At 36.2% G+C, this 21373-nt stretch overlaps 1 protein-coding gene across 1 annotated transcript; it reads right to left on the reverse strand.

Moving 5' to 3' along the window:
* Positions 1-10272: 10272 nt before the first annotated feature.
* Positions 10273-20347, reverse strand: LOC149179516 (uncharacterized). The gene is made up of 2 exons (XM_089415676.1): positions 19836-20347; positions 10273-10926 (listed from the first exon to the last, which is right to left on the reverse strand). The coding sequence occupies exons 1-2, from the start codon at positions 20146-20148 to the stop codon at positions 10616-10618; spliced, it is 624 nt and encodes a 207-aa protein (XP_089271802.1). The 5' UTR covers positions 20149-20347; the 3' UTR covers positions 10273-10615.
* Positions 20348-21373: the final 1026 nt, after the last annotated feature.

Consider the following 21373-nt stretch of genomic DNA (forward strand, 5'->3'; position numbering starts at 1 on the left):
GTACTAGAGCACTAAAAAATGAATCTAGCTCATTTGTCCTTCCACAACCAAAACATTAGGAACTGCCCTATTTTATCCACATGTGGATTATCTCCTTTTATTTGAAATAATATGATACTATATAATATTTACATGGAATAGAATCTAGCTCATTTGTCCTTCCACAACCAAAACATTAAGAACTGCCATATTACATCCACATGTGGATTATCTCCTTTTATTTGAAATAATATGATACTATGTAATATTTACATGGAATATAAGGTTGCTGCAATGGGGCCATTTGAAAGAGTTACACAAAGCTATAAAAATTATGTCAACTTATTGTAATCTATGGAGATATGGGAAAATACCTTGAATTTTGTGTTTCAATTGAAGTATTATCTATTAAGAGATTATAAGAATGATACATAATTCCATTAGATAGGAGAGTTTATTTATTTCAAGGAAGTTTCATTCTAAAGAGTAGTGAAAACTACACTCCCATTTTAGATCTTTATTAAAAATACACTAACAAAATAGTCGTACAATTACATTTTCAATTGATATGTTTTATTATAAAAATAACTTACAATATTACAATTTATATTATCAAAATAATTGACACCAACCTAACTTAATAGAATTATTATTCATTAACAATATGGTCTTTATTTTCGCTTAAAGCAAACAAATATATTCTGGAACAAACAAGAGATGGAGGCAGCGGTAGTCCTTGTCGGGCCAACCAACAGATTTGTTTTTATATTATTATGTGTCTATGAATAGAATATATCTACAATACTCAATGTGTTGAATACATGAACACTGACATAGATTTTGCTCTTTGTATTATCTAAAATCAAATTTTAGTGATTGGTAGTTCGTAAAACATTATTTAGACTCTAATACTTGCTACTAATAAAATCACTTTCCCCTTCCAACTGTGTTACGCTTTAGTTAAAATTATTGAACCAAAGTCCCCAAAAGAGATTGTAATTTCATCGTCAATGAGATAGGAGTGGCTATGTTTCCCGTGATGAACTCCTTGTGCACCTACAAGGCTCACAATACTTCATGTTTATCAATGATAATCTCAGAATGAGCAAGTAGACAGAGGGTGAGTATTCTTGAAAACAAAACATAAAAACAAAAAAAATTAACCAAATTTTGCCAATGCTTGCCACTTCGAATTAAAATTTCCCTACACTAGAAAATATGCCAGAAATGATGGTTGTAAAAGAACTTTAATGTTCCAGATTCAGATTTATGTAAAGATTTTAAAAGCGTTTGGTAAGAATGTCTTCTTTTCAGTTATTTTCATGAAAATGTCTTCTTAAGGTACGATATTAAAGAATTGTTGGCTTGATGCGTAGACTTTGATCTTTGTAAACACTTTACATTGTATAATAGTATTTTTTCCACTTGACTAAATATATAAATGAAAATTTTAATATATGATTTAGGCCATTTCCATTAAATGATTCACAAAACTTGTATAAAATTATATTTTAGCATATGCACAAATTGTATGTGAATTTTTTTTACCAGATTAACTAACTAGTAACCCAAACTTATAAAATTATATTTTAGCACTTGCATTAAATGATACACAAAGCCTATGTAATAAGAAAAATGTTAGAGCACAACTCCTAATTCTTGGCATTGAACGTTGGGTGTCGAATGGCAACATAAGGGAAAACTACCAAGCTAACATCTTTTTGTGCCGTGACATGTGTCTTTCTACTTCGACAACAAGAAAGTGGCATGCAAACAACATCTCAAGTAACCTACCTAATCTCCCCCATACTTCCTGTCACCTACATGGCCAGGTACTTCATGGATATCCCTACCTGCCCTCCTTTACATGTTGGTCGACTCAACCTTGGCCTCTTAAACCTTTCCAATGCAACTCATTTTCACTGATGGTCTATTTCCTCTGCAAACACTAGTTCAAATCAACAATTGATCTGAGACTATTAACAGGTAAGTACCAACATATTACAAAGCAAAGCAAGTAGAGACAATCGCAACATGGATCCAATTGTATAACCAGGTTAATCATTTGTGGAAGAACTCAAGTCATAGCTCATTTCTTATTAACAAGGTTTTTTTTTTTTTTTTTTCAACGGGAAATGAGAGAAGATAACATCAACAATATATGTATATGTCAGATGATTCACTAGTTCTAGGCAAACTAATGGTGATGGATCATTTGTTGTAGCATGAATTTCATAGTTGTTTTTCCATATTAACATAGTAGGTAAACTAATGGTGATGCATCATTTGTTGTTGCATGAGTTTAATAGTTGTTTTTCCCAATTAAATTAGTATTATTTTGTGAAGCTTCATTGTTAAAAACCCTAACATGTCTAATAAATCCTCTACCCCATGCCTGGAAACCTTGCTTTCTTCTTGGCCCTTGCCTCGGTTAACGTCTTTGTATTTGATGCTTTCCCTATGTTTCTGGCACCTCTAGGATGGATGCTTCGGTGTTTTTCTTGCTTGGATTTTGTCAGTATTGCACGGTCGATGGAGCACTATAAATTGGTGTACGCTAATTTGTGCTAGTCTTTTGTTTTAATTATTCTATTGGTGTACACGTTTTTATTTTTTATTCTTGTTTTGGGAATTTCATTGAAATTCAAAGCTATTATGATTTAAAAGTTCAAAGTCATTATAATTCAAGGAAAGTTTAAAGGAATTTAAACTTTACTACTTTCGACCACTCTTAATTCAAGGAGTCCAAACAAAAAAAATCTAACAAGGTGAAACTTTCCAACATTGAAAGTATGATATTTAATATTCCTTCATTTGAAAAAAAAAAATAACCAAACACTTTTTTTATTATTTGGTGAAATACTAAAAAAATCTGTTGGATTTCTATTGATTTTCCCTTTTAGTGAATAGAATCACTAAGAAAATGACAAGCCCATATGATTAGCTTTCGGTAACATCTCCTAGAAATGGAAAATGATGGTATTCAACATTAGACAATGTCACTGCAATGGTTGGTTCCAAAATCGTCAACTTGCTTCTGCAATGACATGGCCAAGAAGGTAAGTTCAAATTTGATCTATCATCTCTCTTGTGCTCTTAAAATATGTGTATATATTAACTAGGAACAACTAAGGGAGGGGACTCTATAGCACAGGGAAGTTGAGATGTGCTTTATGTTGACCATGTCTTCCTGTAACACCCCTGCCCATATTAACAAAATCCCTATATTTATACTATGTGGAGCATAAATTCATATTAACCTGGAATGAGCTTCTTAGCACCTCTAGTTATTTTTAATCCTTGTTTTCTCAATGTATAGACAATTAAAAGGTAAAGGCAATTGTTGTAAAATCCTTGAGAGAATATTTAGATGAGTTATTTGCAATTTTTATGATAAAAACAATGTAGAAGTTAACTTACTATGCATGGTGTAGCTGCAGGATTTTTTGTGCACAAGTTCCACAAGGAATTTGACATTTGGAATTGCAAACAACTTTGTCTCTAAAACTTGGAATCTCAGACAACTTTGTCTAAAATGGCACAGAATATTGTATCTTGCTATTGCATCTTGCATGCTTCCCTTCAGAGTATGTTTCTGATGCTCTAGGTCTCCTATCGTTGTTAAACTTTTCAATGCATCTTTCTCAAACATGTAAAAACAAGCGTGCTAATCATATTGAAGGAAGATCTCAAAAAAAAATCTTGTTGCTTTTATCATATTGAAGGAATTTAATTCTTTCAGACTCCATGTTCCTCTTTGGGACTAAATTTACATATATTAAGCGAAAATCTCAATATAAAAATAGTCTAGAGATTTATACTTAAGCCTTCTGCACCGAGTAAGGCTTATTTTACAATACCTACATTGCAAGCAGATAGCCATGTGGAAAGGGCATTAGATGTAGTGCACAAGAAAGCATTGGATATAAAGAAATGGGCAGTAGTAATTAAAAATAACATTTGACACAAAAAAACGTTGCACCAAAAAACTTTGGATATATGAAAACTTTGTTGCAATTGGACTTTGGATAAAATAACGTTGCCTTGGCCATGAAAACACACGAAGTTTGCAATAAAAAGTCAAATATTTCCACATCCAAAAATTTTGATTAAAATTTTGATGAATGAAATTTCCAACATAAATATTTTTATTTGATTAAAAAGAAAAAAAAAATTAATTAAAATATAAACTTTGAATTAATTGGCGATCAACAACCAAATAATTGCTACAGCCCTTGCTCTACCAAAAGCATGTGATTGCTAATAAAAATAAAACAATCCCATCCTCATATAAATAATTTAGTTCATGATATTGCTAGTTGAATCTGTAAACATACATGCCAATATAGATATACATAAAATAATCAACAAAATTGACGGGTAATTCCAAATAAACATGCTCTTATTTATATATATATAAACATATATATAAACATGCATGCGGATATAAATATACATAAAATAATCAACAAAATTGACGGGTAATTCCAAAGAAAACACGTCAATATATATATAAATAAAAATAATATCATAATTAATACAAAACAAGAAAGATTGATACCTCATAGGTTAATCGTCTTCTAAGCTCGGATCATACTATTCGCACCATAACATAAATTTGAAATATGATCATGGAAGCAGCGGTACTAAATGTGTGGCATGTCTTTGTTTAACAATAATTTGGAAGGTCTCAAGTGTGTCTTTACTTAGAAGGTACAAATCGACAAAAATAAATGAATAATTTTTTCCCTTTTCTTAATATTTGTAATTTAGTATAAGGAAAATGTGTAATTATCTAAATAAAAATAAAATATTTTTTAAATTTTAATTAAAAGTATGGTTAATATTATAAATGGATAGAATTTGATTGTATATATTACTGAGATTTTTCATTACAATTTAGAAAAATGTGTAATTATTTTTTTATTTAAATAGAAATAAAATATTCATTAAATATATATATTTTTTAATTTTAATTAAAAGTATGGTTAATATTACAAATTGATATAAAAGAGGTGTAAATTGAATTTTGTTTGTATATATATTGTTGAGGTTTTTCATTACACTAAAACTGGTAAGTATTAGTAAATCATCAAATTCTTACAATTACCTTGAGTGGGTGGTTAGTCTCATGTTTGAGGGTGTTAGCTTAGTCTATTTGAATCCAAATGAGATTGATTTTCAATGAGGTGAGTACTCCAACACCCCCTATCAAACACATCTCTAGGAATTGAATGTGGGTCAAGGCTCTCATGCCATGTTGAGGTTTTCCATTACACCAAAACCCATAGGCATTAGTAAACTTTAAACCCTTACAATTACCTTGAGTAGGCAGGTAGTCCAATATTTTTAAATTAGTCGTTAGCCCACGTAATTGATTCTCACATTACACCAAAACCCATAGGTATTAGTAAACTTTAAACCCTTACAATTACCTTGAGTAGGCAGGTAGTCCCATAGTTTTAAATTAGTCATTAGTCCACCTATTGATTCTCACATTACACCAAAACCCATAGGTATTAGTAAACTTTAAACCTTTACAATTACCTTGAGTAGGCAGGTAGTCCCATAGTTTTAAATTAGTCATTAGTCCACCTATTGATTCTCACATAGGCGAGTGTGACAATTATATATATATCATTTCACTCTCAACTATAAATAAAATATTTCAATATCCATATGAAGCACAAAATCTTATGTTGAGGTTTTCCATTACACGAAAACCCATAGGCATTAGTAAAATTTAAACCCTTACAATTACTTGAGTGGGCAGGTAGTCCCATATTTTTAAATTAGTCATTAGTCTACGTAATTGATTCTCGAGTGTGACAATTATATATATATATATATATATAATCATTTCACTCTCAACTATAAATAAAATATTTCAATATCTATATGAAGCACGAAATCTTATATATATATATATATATATATATATATATATATATATATATATATGATGAAGATGAATATGTGTAATTCTCACTTTTTAAAAATATTTTAATGGGAACTTAGTGAAATGTTTGAATATCTATGTTAACAAATATATTTTAATATCAACTTCATTTTTTAATCTGTTTTTAAAGTCACACTTAAGCTAGACATTAAATTGGTGTATGACACTCCTTTGTTCGTGAAGCAAAAGACTTATCTCCACCCAAGAATTTATCAACTCTATTGTAAATATGTAAGAAATTACATATTTCTTTTATTTTAAGCAACACAATAATAACATAGTTTAACCATAAAAAATGTATACCCCTAAATCATTTTAAAAAATTCTAAAATTCTAGAAAACTTAAAAAAAAAAATACAAAATTCTAAGCATACCAATCAATTTTATTAACAAAATGTGTATTTTTCACCGCATCTCTTGTTTGGAATGGAGAGAAGCAAAGAAAAAAGAATGGAATGGAGAGAAGCCAAGGAAAAAAAATTTGAATAGTATAAGCAAATGAAGTGAAAGTGTGGTATTCGTGAAATTAATCTTGAATGGCAAGAATCTAGTCACAAACTCTATGATGTAAAGTGGTCTCTCTTTTATCTAATTCTCAACCAATAACATGTGAAATTTGGGTTGATAGTTGTTTTAATGCATGGATTCAACGATAGTTAGTAGGAAAAAATAGGAAAGTTTAGTAAAAAATTAATATATTTTTTAATTTATAATATATATAGAATTTTAAAGAGAAAAAAATAATTGAAAATTTTTTTTTAGTTTTTTTAGTTTTTAATTTATTTTTTTAGTTTTAATTTTTTTCATTTTTTTATTTTTCATATTTTCAATTTATTTTTGCAATAATATTTGACTTTTTACCAATAAAATAATACAAAAACAAATTTTTAATATATCACAAAAATAAAAATAAAAATAAAAATATTTGTTTAATGTTTTACATTAATAAACAAGTAAATATTTATAATTAAAAAATATATTTATACTATCGTAACAATAAAGATATATACCATACCATCTCACATATACTCAATCTTTGCTTGACCATTAGGCATAAAGGAGGATAGTATTTCGCAAAATAAGGATAATATTTGTTTTTGGTTAAATTTTCTATTGCCTCAAAATTATTGTTATACAAAAATTTAAGTTCATTGTTTGGTCTATTCACTGTCGTGATCTACCAAAAGGGAAAATAGACCTATGACAATTAGCATTGTTATCTGCCACCCAAAACCATCAAAATTATCTAACAAGTCTACATCTAAATCACTAATAGAGACAATAACATAACTACAATATACCATTTGTCAATTTCCACTAGTCAGTAATGTATTAGAAAAAAATGCTTTACTAAAACCAAAACATAAGCAAAAAGGACTAGACGAACATCAATTTTCAGAGGATGTTACTAGGTTCTGATCCTGTGCACTTGCCATTGTTGCTAGTGGAGGTTTAAGACTATGTTGTATGTGACCTTCAATATGTGTCAAGTGGGCGTTGATGCTAACCAAGCAGTAGAACTAGTGGCATACGACACTTTGGATTTCATTAAGGCATGCAATGATTTCATTGTGATCTTCATACTTTTGATTGAGCATCATGCCCAAGAGCATCATCATTTTCCAATGGAGGGTGATAGAATTCAGATATTGGCTATGTCATCCCATGGTGTGGCTAGGGTCCATAACCCAATGGGCTACTTCTATTTTAATCTCAAAATCAAAGTAGGTCTGATGATCATTAGTATTTAAGGTTTATAACTGTCAATTTTTCTCCTAAGTTTCTCATGGAGTGAAATATAGTTGCAGTCATGTGAGCTTGTGTCTAAGCCTAAGGTCTGCTTGAAAGGTCGTAACTTATAGACCCTTAGCAACAATGCTTGTGCTGGTAGGGCATAATGCTCAAAGGAGAGAACGTAACTAGGATACGGAACCCCTAGAGGAGGCACATATCAATGCAACAAAGTTAATGCAACCATGATTCATAAAATTTTATGGATATTCTAGTAAACATTTCATCACAACGAACCTGAAAAATTATACCTAAAAATCCAAAAACTACACTATGGGGGTTTATTTTTCTTTAGATTTTTGGATTTGTAAATTATTGTTTATTGTGTATGTGTGCAAATTATAATTATGCAAAGAATAGAGAACAACAAAAATAAAAACTCTAAAATTGTGATTGACACAAGATATATCTTGGGAAACTCTTTTTAGATAAAAGCCCGCTGGAAAGATAGGTCGCTTTGCTCTATTTCTTCAAATACAAAATGCTTATGAGTACAAAGAAATAATGCATATGGCACATAGGCTACTTTAGCGCACAAATCCTCTTTGTGTGCTCTCTCCCTATTTCTCTCAGCTACTCTACTCATGTATGGAACAATTGCACTCGAAAAGAATGGAGCCCCTTTCCCTCATAGAAGCCCAGTTATAACATAGCTCGATAGCCTACTAGTGGTTAGGTTTGACTCCTTCAACGCTTAATTAGAGTTACAATATGGACTCTTCTAGAGTCTTTTTTATCATGATCACATAGCTAGCTCATTTTCTTTCAGTAATGGGGGTTTATATGGCATCCTCTCAAATTACAGTCGCTAAAACAGGAAGGTCAACTTTTGAGTAGCCTAACTTTTACATATGGACTTGGATTAAGACGATTCTTGGATTGTTGAAAAGATATCTATGTTTAAAATAGGAAAAAAATGGTGTTGCACCTAACAAACAATTTTTTACCCTCACAAAACATTGTTTGATGCCTCAAAATGCTCTTAAAAGGTTTCAAACCCTTATTTGTCAAACTAGGTCCCACTAGTAAAAATGGTACTATGAGTTGATTCCTCCTCTTTTTCCACTTTGAATGCATAAAGATTGATGACAAAACACTACAATGATCAAATTCGAATAAAACCATGAAAATCCTGTAAGGCTATTCACTCTCTGATTCTAGGTTGGCCAAGGACAGGGTGAGTTAACAATGACGAAAAGGGCATTGGAAAAGGGTAGCTCTGAGTACAGCGAGCAATTGAAATAACCCAAGATACTCCAATGAAATTCAACATCACAAAGACACCTTGCAAACCATAGACTGAATTTCACTATGCAAATAAAATCAAGTTGAAGAATTTGCTAAGATTGGGCATAGGAGGAATTACCCATGTGTTGGTGGCCCACTGCGCTATGGAATGTTGTAGTCACCACACCCCAGTGCTCTGTTGTTGTGAGTTCCCAACTTAGCGATCACTACGATTGTTTCTGGGTTACAAGCTTGAAACACTATCATTGGAGGTGCGTGGAGAGACTCCAAGACAAGAGGACCGAGACCTTTGTAAACCAACATGTCCAAAAATCCAACATTGTGGTGAAAATATCGCACGTGCAATTGGGAAACATTGGTGTAACAACATTAAAACACGAAGCAATGGCAGGAGATACAACACTACCCGGTGGAAATGAATGCTATCATCTTCATATGAGGTAATGTGAAATTAATTGGCATATGTGAGTGCATGGGTCGGATAGCCATGCCGTCTTCCCTCCTTAATGCAAGGACAGACGTTGGGGTGGTGAGATTCCCCTCCCTTGTCCATTGGTTGTGTTTTCCACACTCCAATGGAGGACATGATAAGGATACTATTAAAAATATTATTACTTAAAAATTTAAGGAGAAATTGTGGGGTGATAAAGCATTAAAGGGAGGAATAAAATTGATATTTTTACAAGTGATGAATTCCAATCTCAAAAATCAAAACATCTCTTTGTATTGACTAATATTAAGAAGAAAATGAGCACTGTTAAAATAAAAATAAATTTCATGAGCTTCATATTGAAACTCAACATTGGTTAATTCCCAAAAGCCATGAGATGAAAGATTTTATCACCTTTAATACACTGTGAGAGTTGAAGATGCAAAGCAAAATTGTCCTACTTATACTCACATTTTATCTGATTTTTAAAGTATTTGTCACATTATTAACAAAACCTTTTAAATAAGCAAAACTATAGCGATCTTGAAAAACTTATCTTAATACTTTTCTAGCATAGAAATAAAATGATAAAGAATTTTGAATACTCTCTTACCTTCTTAAAATCTAAATATCAGTTTTGATGAGATGCTAATCATCATTATCATCATCAATATTATATATAGTGTAAAAAATAAAATAAATCTATATCATATACCATATTGATAATAAATACATATAATATAATATAATATTATATAATTATATTTTAATTTAATTTTACAATAAAATGTCAACTCCTTTAATCAATAAAATAATTTTATATATATATATATATATATAATCAAAAACACAATAACACAGTAAGTACTTAATAATCTACACATTCAATAGAATTACTAATCTGCAGGCACAGTTATCTTACTGTGTGCATAGACAGCCTCGCACAGACCAATTATTTGTTGCCAAATATATATACATTTGTCATACGTTTATGAGAAGCCAAATGTTCCATTGGGATTAAAGTTCAGTTCCAGTTTTCTGGTGTACATATTACCACATACAACATACCACTTCACTTGAAGTTAAGTTTAAGTTTTCTGTTGTAAAAACAAAACAGGGATTTCTACTTCCATTTCAGAGAAAAACACTACAACTTTGGCAAAGTATAGCAGAAAAATATGTTACTCGCATCCTTGTACGTCCATTATTTATCCTCTCTCAACATCATCAGAACAGTCCTCATACACCTGGCTTTGTTTCAACTCTTTGACGACAGCCTCTGGCGAAAACGGTTGATTGGTAGGCGCAGTAAGTTTCATGATTGCTTGGGTTCGCGATCGCTTCGTCTCTTCAACCAACTGCAGGTGCAAAATACTCGCCTTGCTCTCACGTTCATCAGTCGGTATTCTTTCCCCGTTCTCTTTGTCCTGGCTATCCAGCTGGGACACCACACTACTTCTGTTACGCAGACAATCCTTCCCGGCCTTGTACAGAGCTTTAGCTGGCATTCGATATACACCTATCATCGGTCAGAACCAATGAATTTTGTTAGAATCGATCCTGGTTAGACTTAATAAATAAGCATTAGTGGTCGATTCCATTTACTGGTTCACACTCGTTTGATTGTTAAAATAGTTTGGTACATGAATACAGAGGGGAGGGGTAGGACATTCATCGACTTTGTTTTATAAACAAATGAAACAAGCAGAGTATAGCAATGCCACATTTACGATGCTTATGTTTAGGAATACTTTTGTACAATTGTTTACAGATCTGTTCATTTGGCCAAAAAATTCATCGTATCAAAAAAATCTCTTTTCTAATCTTGGAGCTTTTTATATATATATATATATATATATTCACATCCCAGTGAAATTTATAAAATAAGAGTAGGTTAATTTTAGAGTAACACAGATTTGATCTTTCTGAGTGCTTGGTAAATCCAGTATAAAATATTTCTATTGCTTTTCTCACAACCCAAAGAGTAATAGAAATATTTTACACCAAATCTACTAAGCACTTTCAGAGATCAAATTTTTTATACTCTAAAAAACTTACATCTCAAAAAATTCGATCCCTCTTGTTGTTTAATAAATTCAGAATTGAATATAAACTATTTTTAAATAATCTTTATAAATTTTATTTTATTTTTACATAATCCACTGCTGTTTGTATTCAAAAAAGATTGGGGAGACTAAACTCCATTGTTACAAGGTGATATGCATGAGAAGCAAAGTAGAGAAATATAACAAGAAGAACAAAATCCCTTTTGCTTCTATCATTCTTAACTTTTTGAAATACCCGACTAGTGTAGATTCTAACAAACTGAAACAGTGAAACGCAAAATTTGCAAGTCATGCTTAATCAATGTTTATATCACTGATTTGGCGAGCAGTGAATTCTTCAGGATTGCTTTCAACACCTGCATTCCTTAAATTTGTTGAGTTGGTGCTAAGAGCATTATTTTTTTCCAAGGATGTACTTCAGGATGTCAATGGACTCTTGGACATGATTGCATCTATTTGAGAGGTCATTGAACTGCTCCTGAAGGGATGAAACTCTGTGAGGAAAGAGATTGAGGTCGGCCTCATGTTTCTCCTTGGTGATCTGAGCATGGGTATCGATTTTGGTGTCCAAGATCTTCTGGTGTGCTCAGATTTGCTCCAGTTCTGCCTAGAGATCAGCACAGTGCAAGCAATCTTCGCTTCTCGCCATTGAGTATAACCAGACTGATTTACCAGTGCACAGCAAAAACAAAGGGTTGCTAATGCGCTGTTCCAAAGAGCAGGGGTCTAGACTGAAAGGGGAAAAGGGAGCTTGGTGAAGATTAACAGAAGTTAACCTGAAGAATGATGGCTGAGAGCACAATGCAGCATGGGATCGGTCAGGAGCAAACAAGGGATAGATCGAACGCAGCAAAGGGGAGATAGAGGTGAGATTCAGGACGTAGGAAAACGCAAATAAGTAAGGAGGCTCAGGCAGGGGGATAAGGTGGAGCGAAGAGGGAGTCACGGGGAATTTGAGGGATAAATCACGGGTAAGATATGAAAGAGTCAGAATTTCTTGGGGGAAGGGACCAAAGTAAGATTTTCGGATTGGATTCAGAGATATTGTGACAGTGTTATCATCATCATAAGATTCGAAGGAGATTTCTGCTGAAACAAGGACCAAATTTAGCATAAAGACATTGTGAATGACAGTGAGGAGGTACCCGATGTTGTTAGATACCTCTGCGGGCGATTTGAAGATTGATTCGCTTCTATTCATGGCAAGTAACATTGAGATTCGATGGCGTTACATCGGAGATTGCCTATGGATTTGGAGCAGGCTCTGCTTGCACGAGAATTGGCCTCCTTGTTGAGGGAGCGAAGTACATGGAAAAAACGGACTTCTTTCATTTGTTGGGTAAGTGCTTGACATCGACTTATTGTTTGTTGCAGGATCACATTGGAGGCGTTCCGATTATATACCATCAGACTAATGATGATGGCCGAGTCTCCAAGGATCGTTGCAGTGCTTATGCCGAGTTTTTGAAGCTGAATGAGCCCTTGGTATAGTGTGAGAGCTTCAGCCCTGTTATTGGAGAGGGGGCCTAATCCCCATTCATAAGCAGATATAATATCTCCATTGGCATTGCAAATGATTCCACCAGCCCCGGCCATTCCTGGGTTAAATTTGGAGGCCCCATCAAAGAAAAGATAATGTGTGTTACAGTTTCTGAGCCAGATAGAAAACTCCTCGTCTTTCATTCTTATTTTCCAACTGTAATTAGAGTTGTTGTGTTGACTGCTAATGTCACTCCTGCTTTGGCCACTGTTACTTTTATCCAACAAATACCCTATGAAATTCCTTTCTTCGACACAAAGATCAGCGATGTCAATTTTCCCTTGACTTTTGACAGATATTGCTTCCAATGTAAGGCTCCATGCCTTGCTACATAATTTCCTGATGTTGGTTTCTTTGTCTTTGAAGACCATACGGTTTCGTGCCAGCCATATGTTCCACAGAAGAGAGCAGGGGAGAGCATTCCAAACTCTTCTAGCAATATTGTTCTTCTTTCGTTGCCAAGGATAGTTCCTCTTCCAAAGATGCAAAACTTCAACAATGGAGTTGTGGGAACCCCAGGGGAGATGGATGTTTAGAAAAAATTCTTTCCAACAGGCAGTAGCAAAGGGGCAATCAATGAATAGGTGTTGGATGGTTTCTTCAGCTGCTTGGCAGTTTGGGTAGCGGGATGGGCCAATTATACCACGTTTTTGCAGATTGTCTGAGGTGAGGACTTTCCCTTTTAGGAGGACCCAAATGAAGAATTTTATTTTTGGAAGGGTCTCTGATTTCCAAGCAATTTTCCAATGTGCCCAAATGGGCATGGGATATTCATTGCTACAGATATGTTGGTAAGCAGCTTTGATTGTGTAATTGGAGCCTGAAGGGTCCCAACGGAAGCCATCATCACTGTTTTTTTTTGTAGGGGCAATGCCATGGAGATGGGTTTGGAGATTAGCAAGACTTGCTTCAAGATCAGTGGGTATTTCTGGGAAGATCCATCCTATCCAAAGCTGTGAGTGAATGTCCCACTGAGATATCTGGTCCAAATAATGGAGCCCCATGTTGTCGAGAAAGGATAGAATCTGATGAGTTCCAGGTCTGCTGCTAATGGGCTGCTGGCCCATTATTCTATCTGCCCCAATTCTGATATTGTTGCCACCCTTGGGAACCTTGGAAATGTTTTGAGCAAGAAAGGGAATTGCTTTCTTACACAGCCCCCAGATTTTAGAGCAAGCTCTGATAGGGATATCATGATCCAAGAGGTGCTGCCTTGGAGAATTAAGGTATTTGGCTTCCAGCACATTTTTCCACCAAGCGGATTGGCCACTAATGAGTCTCCACACAATCTTGCCACCAAAAGCCAGATTTAAGAGCTTTGGTGATCTGATTCCTAAACCTCCATGCTCCTGGGGTTGAATAACCTGTTTCCAATTTATAAGGTTGTATTTCTTTCTTTCATTTTTCCCCCCTTGCCAAAGAAAGTGACGGAGGATGGCTTCCACTTTGTGATGAAAACTGGCAGGAGCTTGCAGAAGCGTAAATTGATATAAGGGCAAAGAAGAAAGACCTGATTTAAGAAGAATTAGGCGTCCTGCTGGATTAAGCCAAGAGGAGCCCCATTGCTGCACTTTCCTTTTCATTTTATCTATGATAGTGTCCCATACTTCAGCTTTCAGAGGACCAACACTCACTGGCATGCCTAGATAAGAGAAATGCCCCCAGTCTAACTTGCAAGGGACCCCAAATGTGCTGGCAATGTTATGAAGAGTTTGAGCAGATGTGTTCCAGCCATAGATGCAGCTCTTGAGATAGTTGACCATACCTCCGGAGTAGCTCATATATTTGTCTAAGAGGGTTTTGAATCGACGAGCTATGATATTGGAGGCTCCTCCCATTAACAGTGTGTCGTCAGCAAATTGAGAATGATTTATGTTTTTGACTCCATTCCCAAATTTAATACCAGTGATAAGACCGATGCGCCGATTATAGTCCAAAGCCTTACTGAAAGACTCAGCCATCAAGATGAACAGGTAAGGAGAAAGGGGACAGCCTTGTCTTAATCCTTGAGAAGATTGAAAGGAAGGCCCTGGTCTACCATTGATGAGAGGAGAGATCCAAGGACCTGAAATGCATGCTTTGACAAGGTCGAGGAAGGGCACAGCAAATCCCATTTTCTTTAGAACAACAAAGAGGAATGAGTGCCTAACTCGGTCGAAGGCATTGGCTAAGTCCAGTTTTAAAATGAAACCTTTTTCTTTCCTAGTTTGGCTGGAGTGTATAGCCTCTTGGACAAGAAGAATGGAGTCAGAAATTTGTCTATTGGCCAAGAAGCCTCCTTGATTCTCAGAGATGAGCGAGGGGAGAAGAGGTTTAAGACGAGAAGCGAGGATTTTGGTCAGAATTTTATATGAGGAATTGCAAAGTGAAATGGGCTGAAATCGGGAGAAAGATGAAGGTCGATTCTCTTTAGGGAGGAGGGCAAGATGGGTGGCGTTGGTGAAACCTCCGATTTTGCACTTGCGTTGGGCCCATTTTATCATCTTAACAAGGTCTTTTTTTATTATTCCCCAGTAAGTTCTGTAGAAGCAGATGGGGAAACCATCTGGGCCAGGAGCCTTGTCTGGCTGAAGCGTCCAGATAGCTCTTTGTATTTCTTCTTCTTCAATTTCCTTGGTTAGATTTTCATTGATTTCCTCACTGATCTCCGTGGGAAGGTGTTGTAGAAGATCTGAGTAATCTTCAGCTTCTTTTGTCTCAGTTAAGAGGACATTGTAATGTTCTGAGGCAACCTTTTTAATAGCATCTTGTGTGGTTTGGAGATTGCCTTCAGCATCGGTGATGGAGGTAACATTGTTTCTGATTTTCCTGACAGTGGCCTGCTTATGGAAGAAGGCAGAGTTTTTGTCACCTCCTTGCAGCCATAGCTGTCTTGATTTTATTCTCCATTTTTGCTCCTCCGCTCTATTGGCACAATATAGCTGGAAGTAGAGATCGCCTTCGAGTGCTTTGTATTCTTGGGAGAGCCCTCGTTCCTCTATCATGCTGTGAACTTTCTCCAATTTGCTTTTTATTTCAGTTTTAACCTTCTCAGGTTCCTTGTAATAATTTTTTGCCCATTCCTTCAAGGCGCTTTTGGTCCTTTTCAGCTTGTTTTCCCATATGTATCCTGGCGACCCTTCTATGTGCTGACTCCATGTGAATTTGACAATCTGATCAACAATAGGAATGCTGCTCCACAGTGGACTATATTTAAATGGAATGGGCCCTAAGGGACAGTGGGCTTCGAGAACAAGAGTTGTGGGATAATGATCAGACGTTGAATAGGGGAGTACAACAGCGTATGCGGTGGAGTAAGATGAGAGGAGCGAAACATTCACCAAAATCCTGTCTAGCCGCTCCATGATATTGTCTTTGCCCAGTCTGCGATTATTCCAAGTAAATCTGCGATTTTTTGGTGCAACATCAACTAGATCGTGGTCCTGCATGATGGTTTCCAACCGTGTTCTGCAAGGGTCATGTGAAAAACAACCTCCTCTTTTCTCGTTGGAGTGGAGTATGAGATTGAGATCTCCACCAAGGATAATATTGTTGTTTTCTTCTTCATCTATGTCTGCTTTGAGGGAAGTCCAACATTGTTCTTTGTCTCTGTAGTGACTTGGCGCATAGATATTGTAGATAACAATTCTTTTGCTATCTGTTAGGCTCTCTAGAGTGACTTTAATCCAATACTGGCTGATTGTATCTGTTGTGTGTTTCCAAACGTTGTGGTTCCAAAGGGTTGCAATTCCCCCAGAGGCACCCCTTGACTTGCATATGCGACCTTCATACTGCTTGAGCTGATCAATGATTCCTTTCATTTCTTGGTGTCCTTGTTTTGTTTCTTGTAGCATTAGGATTTCTGGTTTCTCATGAATTATCAGATCATTTAGAGCAACAATTTTGGAGGGGTGCCCTAGTCCCCTGCTATTCCAGGATAGGGCTTTCATCATTGAATGTGAGGGATACAGAGAGTTGCTCGCCCTCCTTGTTCCTTATGTGCTGCCTCTTTACTATTTTTCCCCAAAATGTAAGTTTCTATGGGGTTCTGCGTACCCATGGCAATGTCTTTTTGAGCATTTTCATCTCTATGCTGCTTTGTAGACTTCCTTCCTGGCCCTTGTTTTTTTTGTGTGTCCAGATTTACACCGTGCTCTTTAGAAGAACTCCTGGTTGATCTAGTGGAGGGAGGATCTTGGGAAAAAGAAGAAGAATTTAGCAGAGGGGGGATGGGAGCATTAGTATCAGCTTGGGATAGAGGCATGGAGATTGGGGGGGGGGGGGGTGTTATCTTCAGGGGGAATGGCGGAAAAGGGGTTGGATGATTCTAAGGAAGTCTTTGGGGGGGGAGGCGGAGGGGCGAGGGTGGAAGAGTTGAGGAGAGGAGGATCCAGTGAGGAGGTGGAGGGGGAGGCTGTGTGATTAGCCTTGGGAGGAGCAGCTTCAGGGTTTGCCTTAGGGATGGATGCAGTCTTCTTTTTATTAACAGTTTCCCATTGCTCATCTTGTGAAACGTTTTCAACATCAACTAATTTAGAGTAGCGATTGGCAAAATGGCCATATTCGTGACATACCTTGCATTTAAATGGGATCTGTTCGTAGTCCAACTATTGGATGTGAGTCTAGTCATCCACTTTGAGCTTGATGGCCTCCGGGAGGCCTTTGCCGAGATCAACTTCAACACATATGCGGGCGCAAGCTTGCATGTTGTCCTTTGGCTCACTACGATCAATAAAATTTCCAACAGCATTTCCAATGGCTCGAACCGATTCATCTCCCCAACAATGGAGAGGGAGATGAGGGAGGCGAACCCAAATCGGGACCGCGCTAGGAACATCCAATTTAGGATCAAAATCCGGGGTCCATTTGTTGAGGTACAAGCCTCTGGAGTCCATGAAATATGGTCCGTTCCTAAAGATTAGATCCTTGTCTTCTCTTGATTCGAAGTGGAAGGTGAAGTATCCTTTCCCACAGAAGCGGATGGAAATTTTGCCGTTTATTTTATCGAACCAATTTCGCTCGACCCACCTTTGCACCGTCTTCGAAGAGGGCCAAAGACCAGTGAATTGCCCGATGAGACCTCGTTCTGCCAGAGAAAGTGTTGCCATGCGAGGGAGAGCAGGGGGAAGAATCACTTCTTGCAAAACATCTAGCTTCTTAACAAACTTTGAGATTGCTGGGTGAGGGCGCTGAGGCGGCAAAGATTTGACTAGGGCGGAGAAGGCCAGCTGGGCAGCGGCCGCCTCCGGGGTTGCATCCGGAGGGGCCATGGCAAGCGAAGGGCCGAAGGCCGCAAGCACTGGAGAGCGCAGGCTCAGCAGCAGCGCGGTGCATGACCTACGTTCAGTGCAGTGCAAAATAATAATCTTTATAAATTTTAATCCTTTAAAATAAAATAATTTATTTATTAAAAAAATAAAAATTAACCAAACAAAAAAATTAAAAAAATTATTTCATAACAAAATAACCCAACCAAAAAAAATATTAACAAATTAACCCAAAAAAATGATCATTTTAATCCATTTCCCCAAAATGTCATTGTATGGAAGTTCTTTTCTATTCAAGAAGCTTGTAATAAAAAAAACCATTCACATCGTACCTAAAATGATGGTGAAATTTGTAGATTAGAAATAGGCTAATTTTAGGGATTTTTTTCCCACCGCACCTTAATCAAAACTACCTCCGGATCCGGTGATTTTGCCTGTTAATAATTCCTCTGCCACGGAGCACAGAGGCTTGATGGTTGACTCTGGCCTCGCCTGGAACTTTCTCTGGGTGAACACCGTGATTGTACTAAGGCAGTTATGGTAATTCTTGGGAGATATGGTAATTCCTGGGAGGCTCAGAATTTGGATTTTTCAAGTCTAGGAACACTATAAGGTTTTAAGTTATGGAATTTTATTAGCTGGACAGGACTCTAGTAGCTATTGCATTGGAGGACCAGGGGCATAAGGAGCTAGAAACACTAGACAGATTGTGGAGATGTGAAGCCAAGTCCATGTCTTTCTATTGAGGTTCAAGGTCATTGAACGAGCACTAGATAAAGCAAAAAGAACCATGAAGATTCATGAATTTTTGACTCACATAGAAGCAGTTTCAACCCTAGAGTCATTGAAGGTGATTCATGGGAAAAGCTTTCGAGCAAACCCCCAAACGGCCAGAGACAACTTTTCATACAGACCATTTTTGAACCAACCACATCTTAATTTTACTAATGTGAATCATCCTATTCTGTGTTTTGGTTTGATGCACGTATGATGTTATCCTGTCATAATTTGAAAAGATTTTATATCTCTGAGTTAGTTCATTTAAGGTAGTTTTTAAAAAGCTATCTCAAGTCTGATTTTTCTTTCATAAACCTCAAACAGTCATGGATATACTCTTCTCTGTGCAATATTCATATATAGATACAACTGCTTTATAAAGAAGAAAAACACAACTCGAGCAAAGCTATGCAAAGTTGAGTTGTTTACATGTGCAAAACATCTTCATATGTTTTCCAAATTGATCTAGATTATCGGAAACTCAATCGAAACTCCCGAATAACGAAAACTGTCTTTTGTACTCTAAAATTATGACAATGCATAAGAAGTTTACTAAATTAATTAAAAAGAACTGATGCAGATTATAACCAAATATAAATATACCCAGAACCTAGGCTCCAATTATGCACAACTACGAGAGGGGTTAAGGGGGCTCTTTATGAAGCCACAGAGCTGAGAATGGGGAGCAGATCCGCAAATGTGTTTTTAGGTTTATTCATGGTCTATGCATGATCTTGTAATTTTTTAATCTAGGAATTATGAAAATAATAATGATACGGGTAGAATTAATTAAACCCACCTGGTAAACCGCTGCCCATGATGATCTCTTCCCCAATATTTTTTCCAGCATTAATCAAGAAACGTTGAACTGCGTCGTCTCTCACTGTTTTGTCAATCTTCCGAGCTACAAAGCAAACGGAACCCCAATTACCCTGCATGATCTTCGGGATGTCACTCAACTTTTGCGCTGGGTAACTGCCAGCACAATACCTGGCCACATGTTGTAGCAGTTTCGGATCTGGTGTATACTGCTTCAGCTTTGCAGGAGCATCCTCTCGCACTGTTCTGTCGATTTTGCGAGCTGCCGAGCAGATGGAATCCCAACCCCACATGATACTCCTCCCTGTTACTACAAGGTAGCTCTCTTCTCCTCGGACAAATTCAATGAGAGTATTCTGCTCAGTTTCATTCCCTCTTCCGAATAAGTAGTCACATCTAAATCCTTAAAGCCACCCCTTAGTTCATGTGTTTTGCTTTGCTGTGAAGTAGAGTGGAAAGGAAGCAACAATCGTCCCACGAATCTTTCTAGGGCGTAAAAGAATATTTTTGTACAGATACAACACTTTCTTTCATGAAATATCCATATTCTTATTCGGTGATGATTAGGAATGCAAAAAAAAGGTGATGTAATATTTGCAACACTGGGCTATGCTACTTTTTCTAAAGTCGATCTCCCCCACATATAAATAAATAAAAGTCGATCTAACTAGATTACTCAACTTGGTGGTGATTATTCACTGGAATTCAAGCTTTTATTTGATGTGCATGATGATTAACACAAACACATAAAGGTAAATCGATTGTGCACGAACTCTATACTTGTATTAATTCTCAACTTGATATTACAATGGTTCTGCTCTTTATTGTGAAATGGGTTTCTTGCCCATAGATCTATGGCAAGAAATAAATCCTATGCTATGGGGCTTTAATTGAGCGGCGGTTGTATATGCCCACTGTTCGATTTTGCCAAGGCCAAAATCAAATGGTGGGCATATACAGTTGCCACTCAATACAACCCAATAGCATAGGATTTATTTGTTGGGCAAATCGAACGGTGGGCATATACAGTTGCCGCTCAATACAGCCCGATAACATAGGATTTATTTGTTGCCATAGATCTATTGTCATAGGTCAAAGCACCCATTGAGTTCTCTATGGGTCATGGTAAAAGGTTAAAGAGTCAAGGTCATGATGTACTAACTCTTGGAGGGCTCATGTAACAAGAAAGAAAAATAATTTGTCTAGAAGTCTCCAAGTGATGGGTCAGCCAACCCTCTTTAAGTTGCCCTAGAGAGACCTAAATCATCTCCTAAGAAGCTTATAACAAGGGACTCACTCTCCTCATTTAAAGACACACAACAAGTGATATTTATCTAATCCATGTGAAAAGGAGAAGAGATCTAATCCAACAAAGTAGTAATAAAGGAAGCAAGTTTTCTATAAAGGCTAGTGAATGAAGAAAGGCAGTGAATCTTTGTCCTTATTTCTCTCACGTGCTAGTTTTGGAGGAGAACCTAGGGTTTCCTCAGTCTGCTTTTTGTAGTGATCTGTTTGGGT

This window comes from Pinus tabuliformis, chromosome 3_2 (genome assembly GCF_031772625.1).
Source record: "Pinus tabuliformis cultivar Carrire ecotype Pingquan chromosome 3_2, CPIR1, whole genome shotgun sequence".
In the NCBI taxonomy this organism is placed as follows: domain Eukaryota; kingdom Viridiplantae; phylum Streptophyta; class Pinopsida; order Pinales; family Pinaceae; genus Pinus; species Pinus tabuliformis.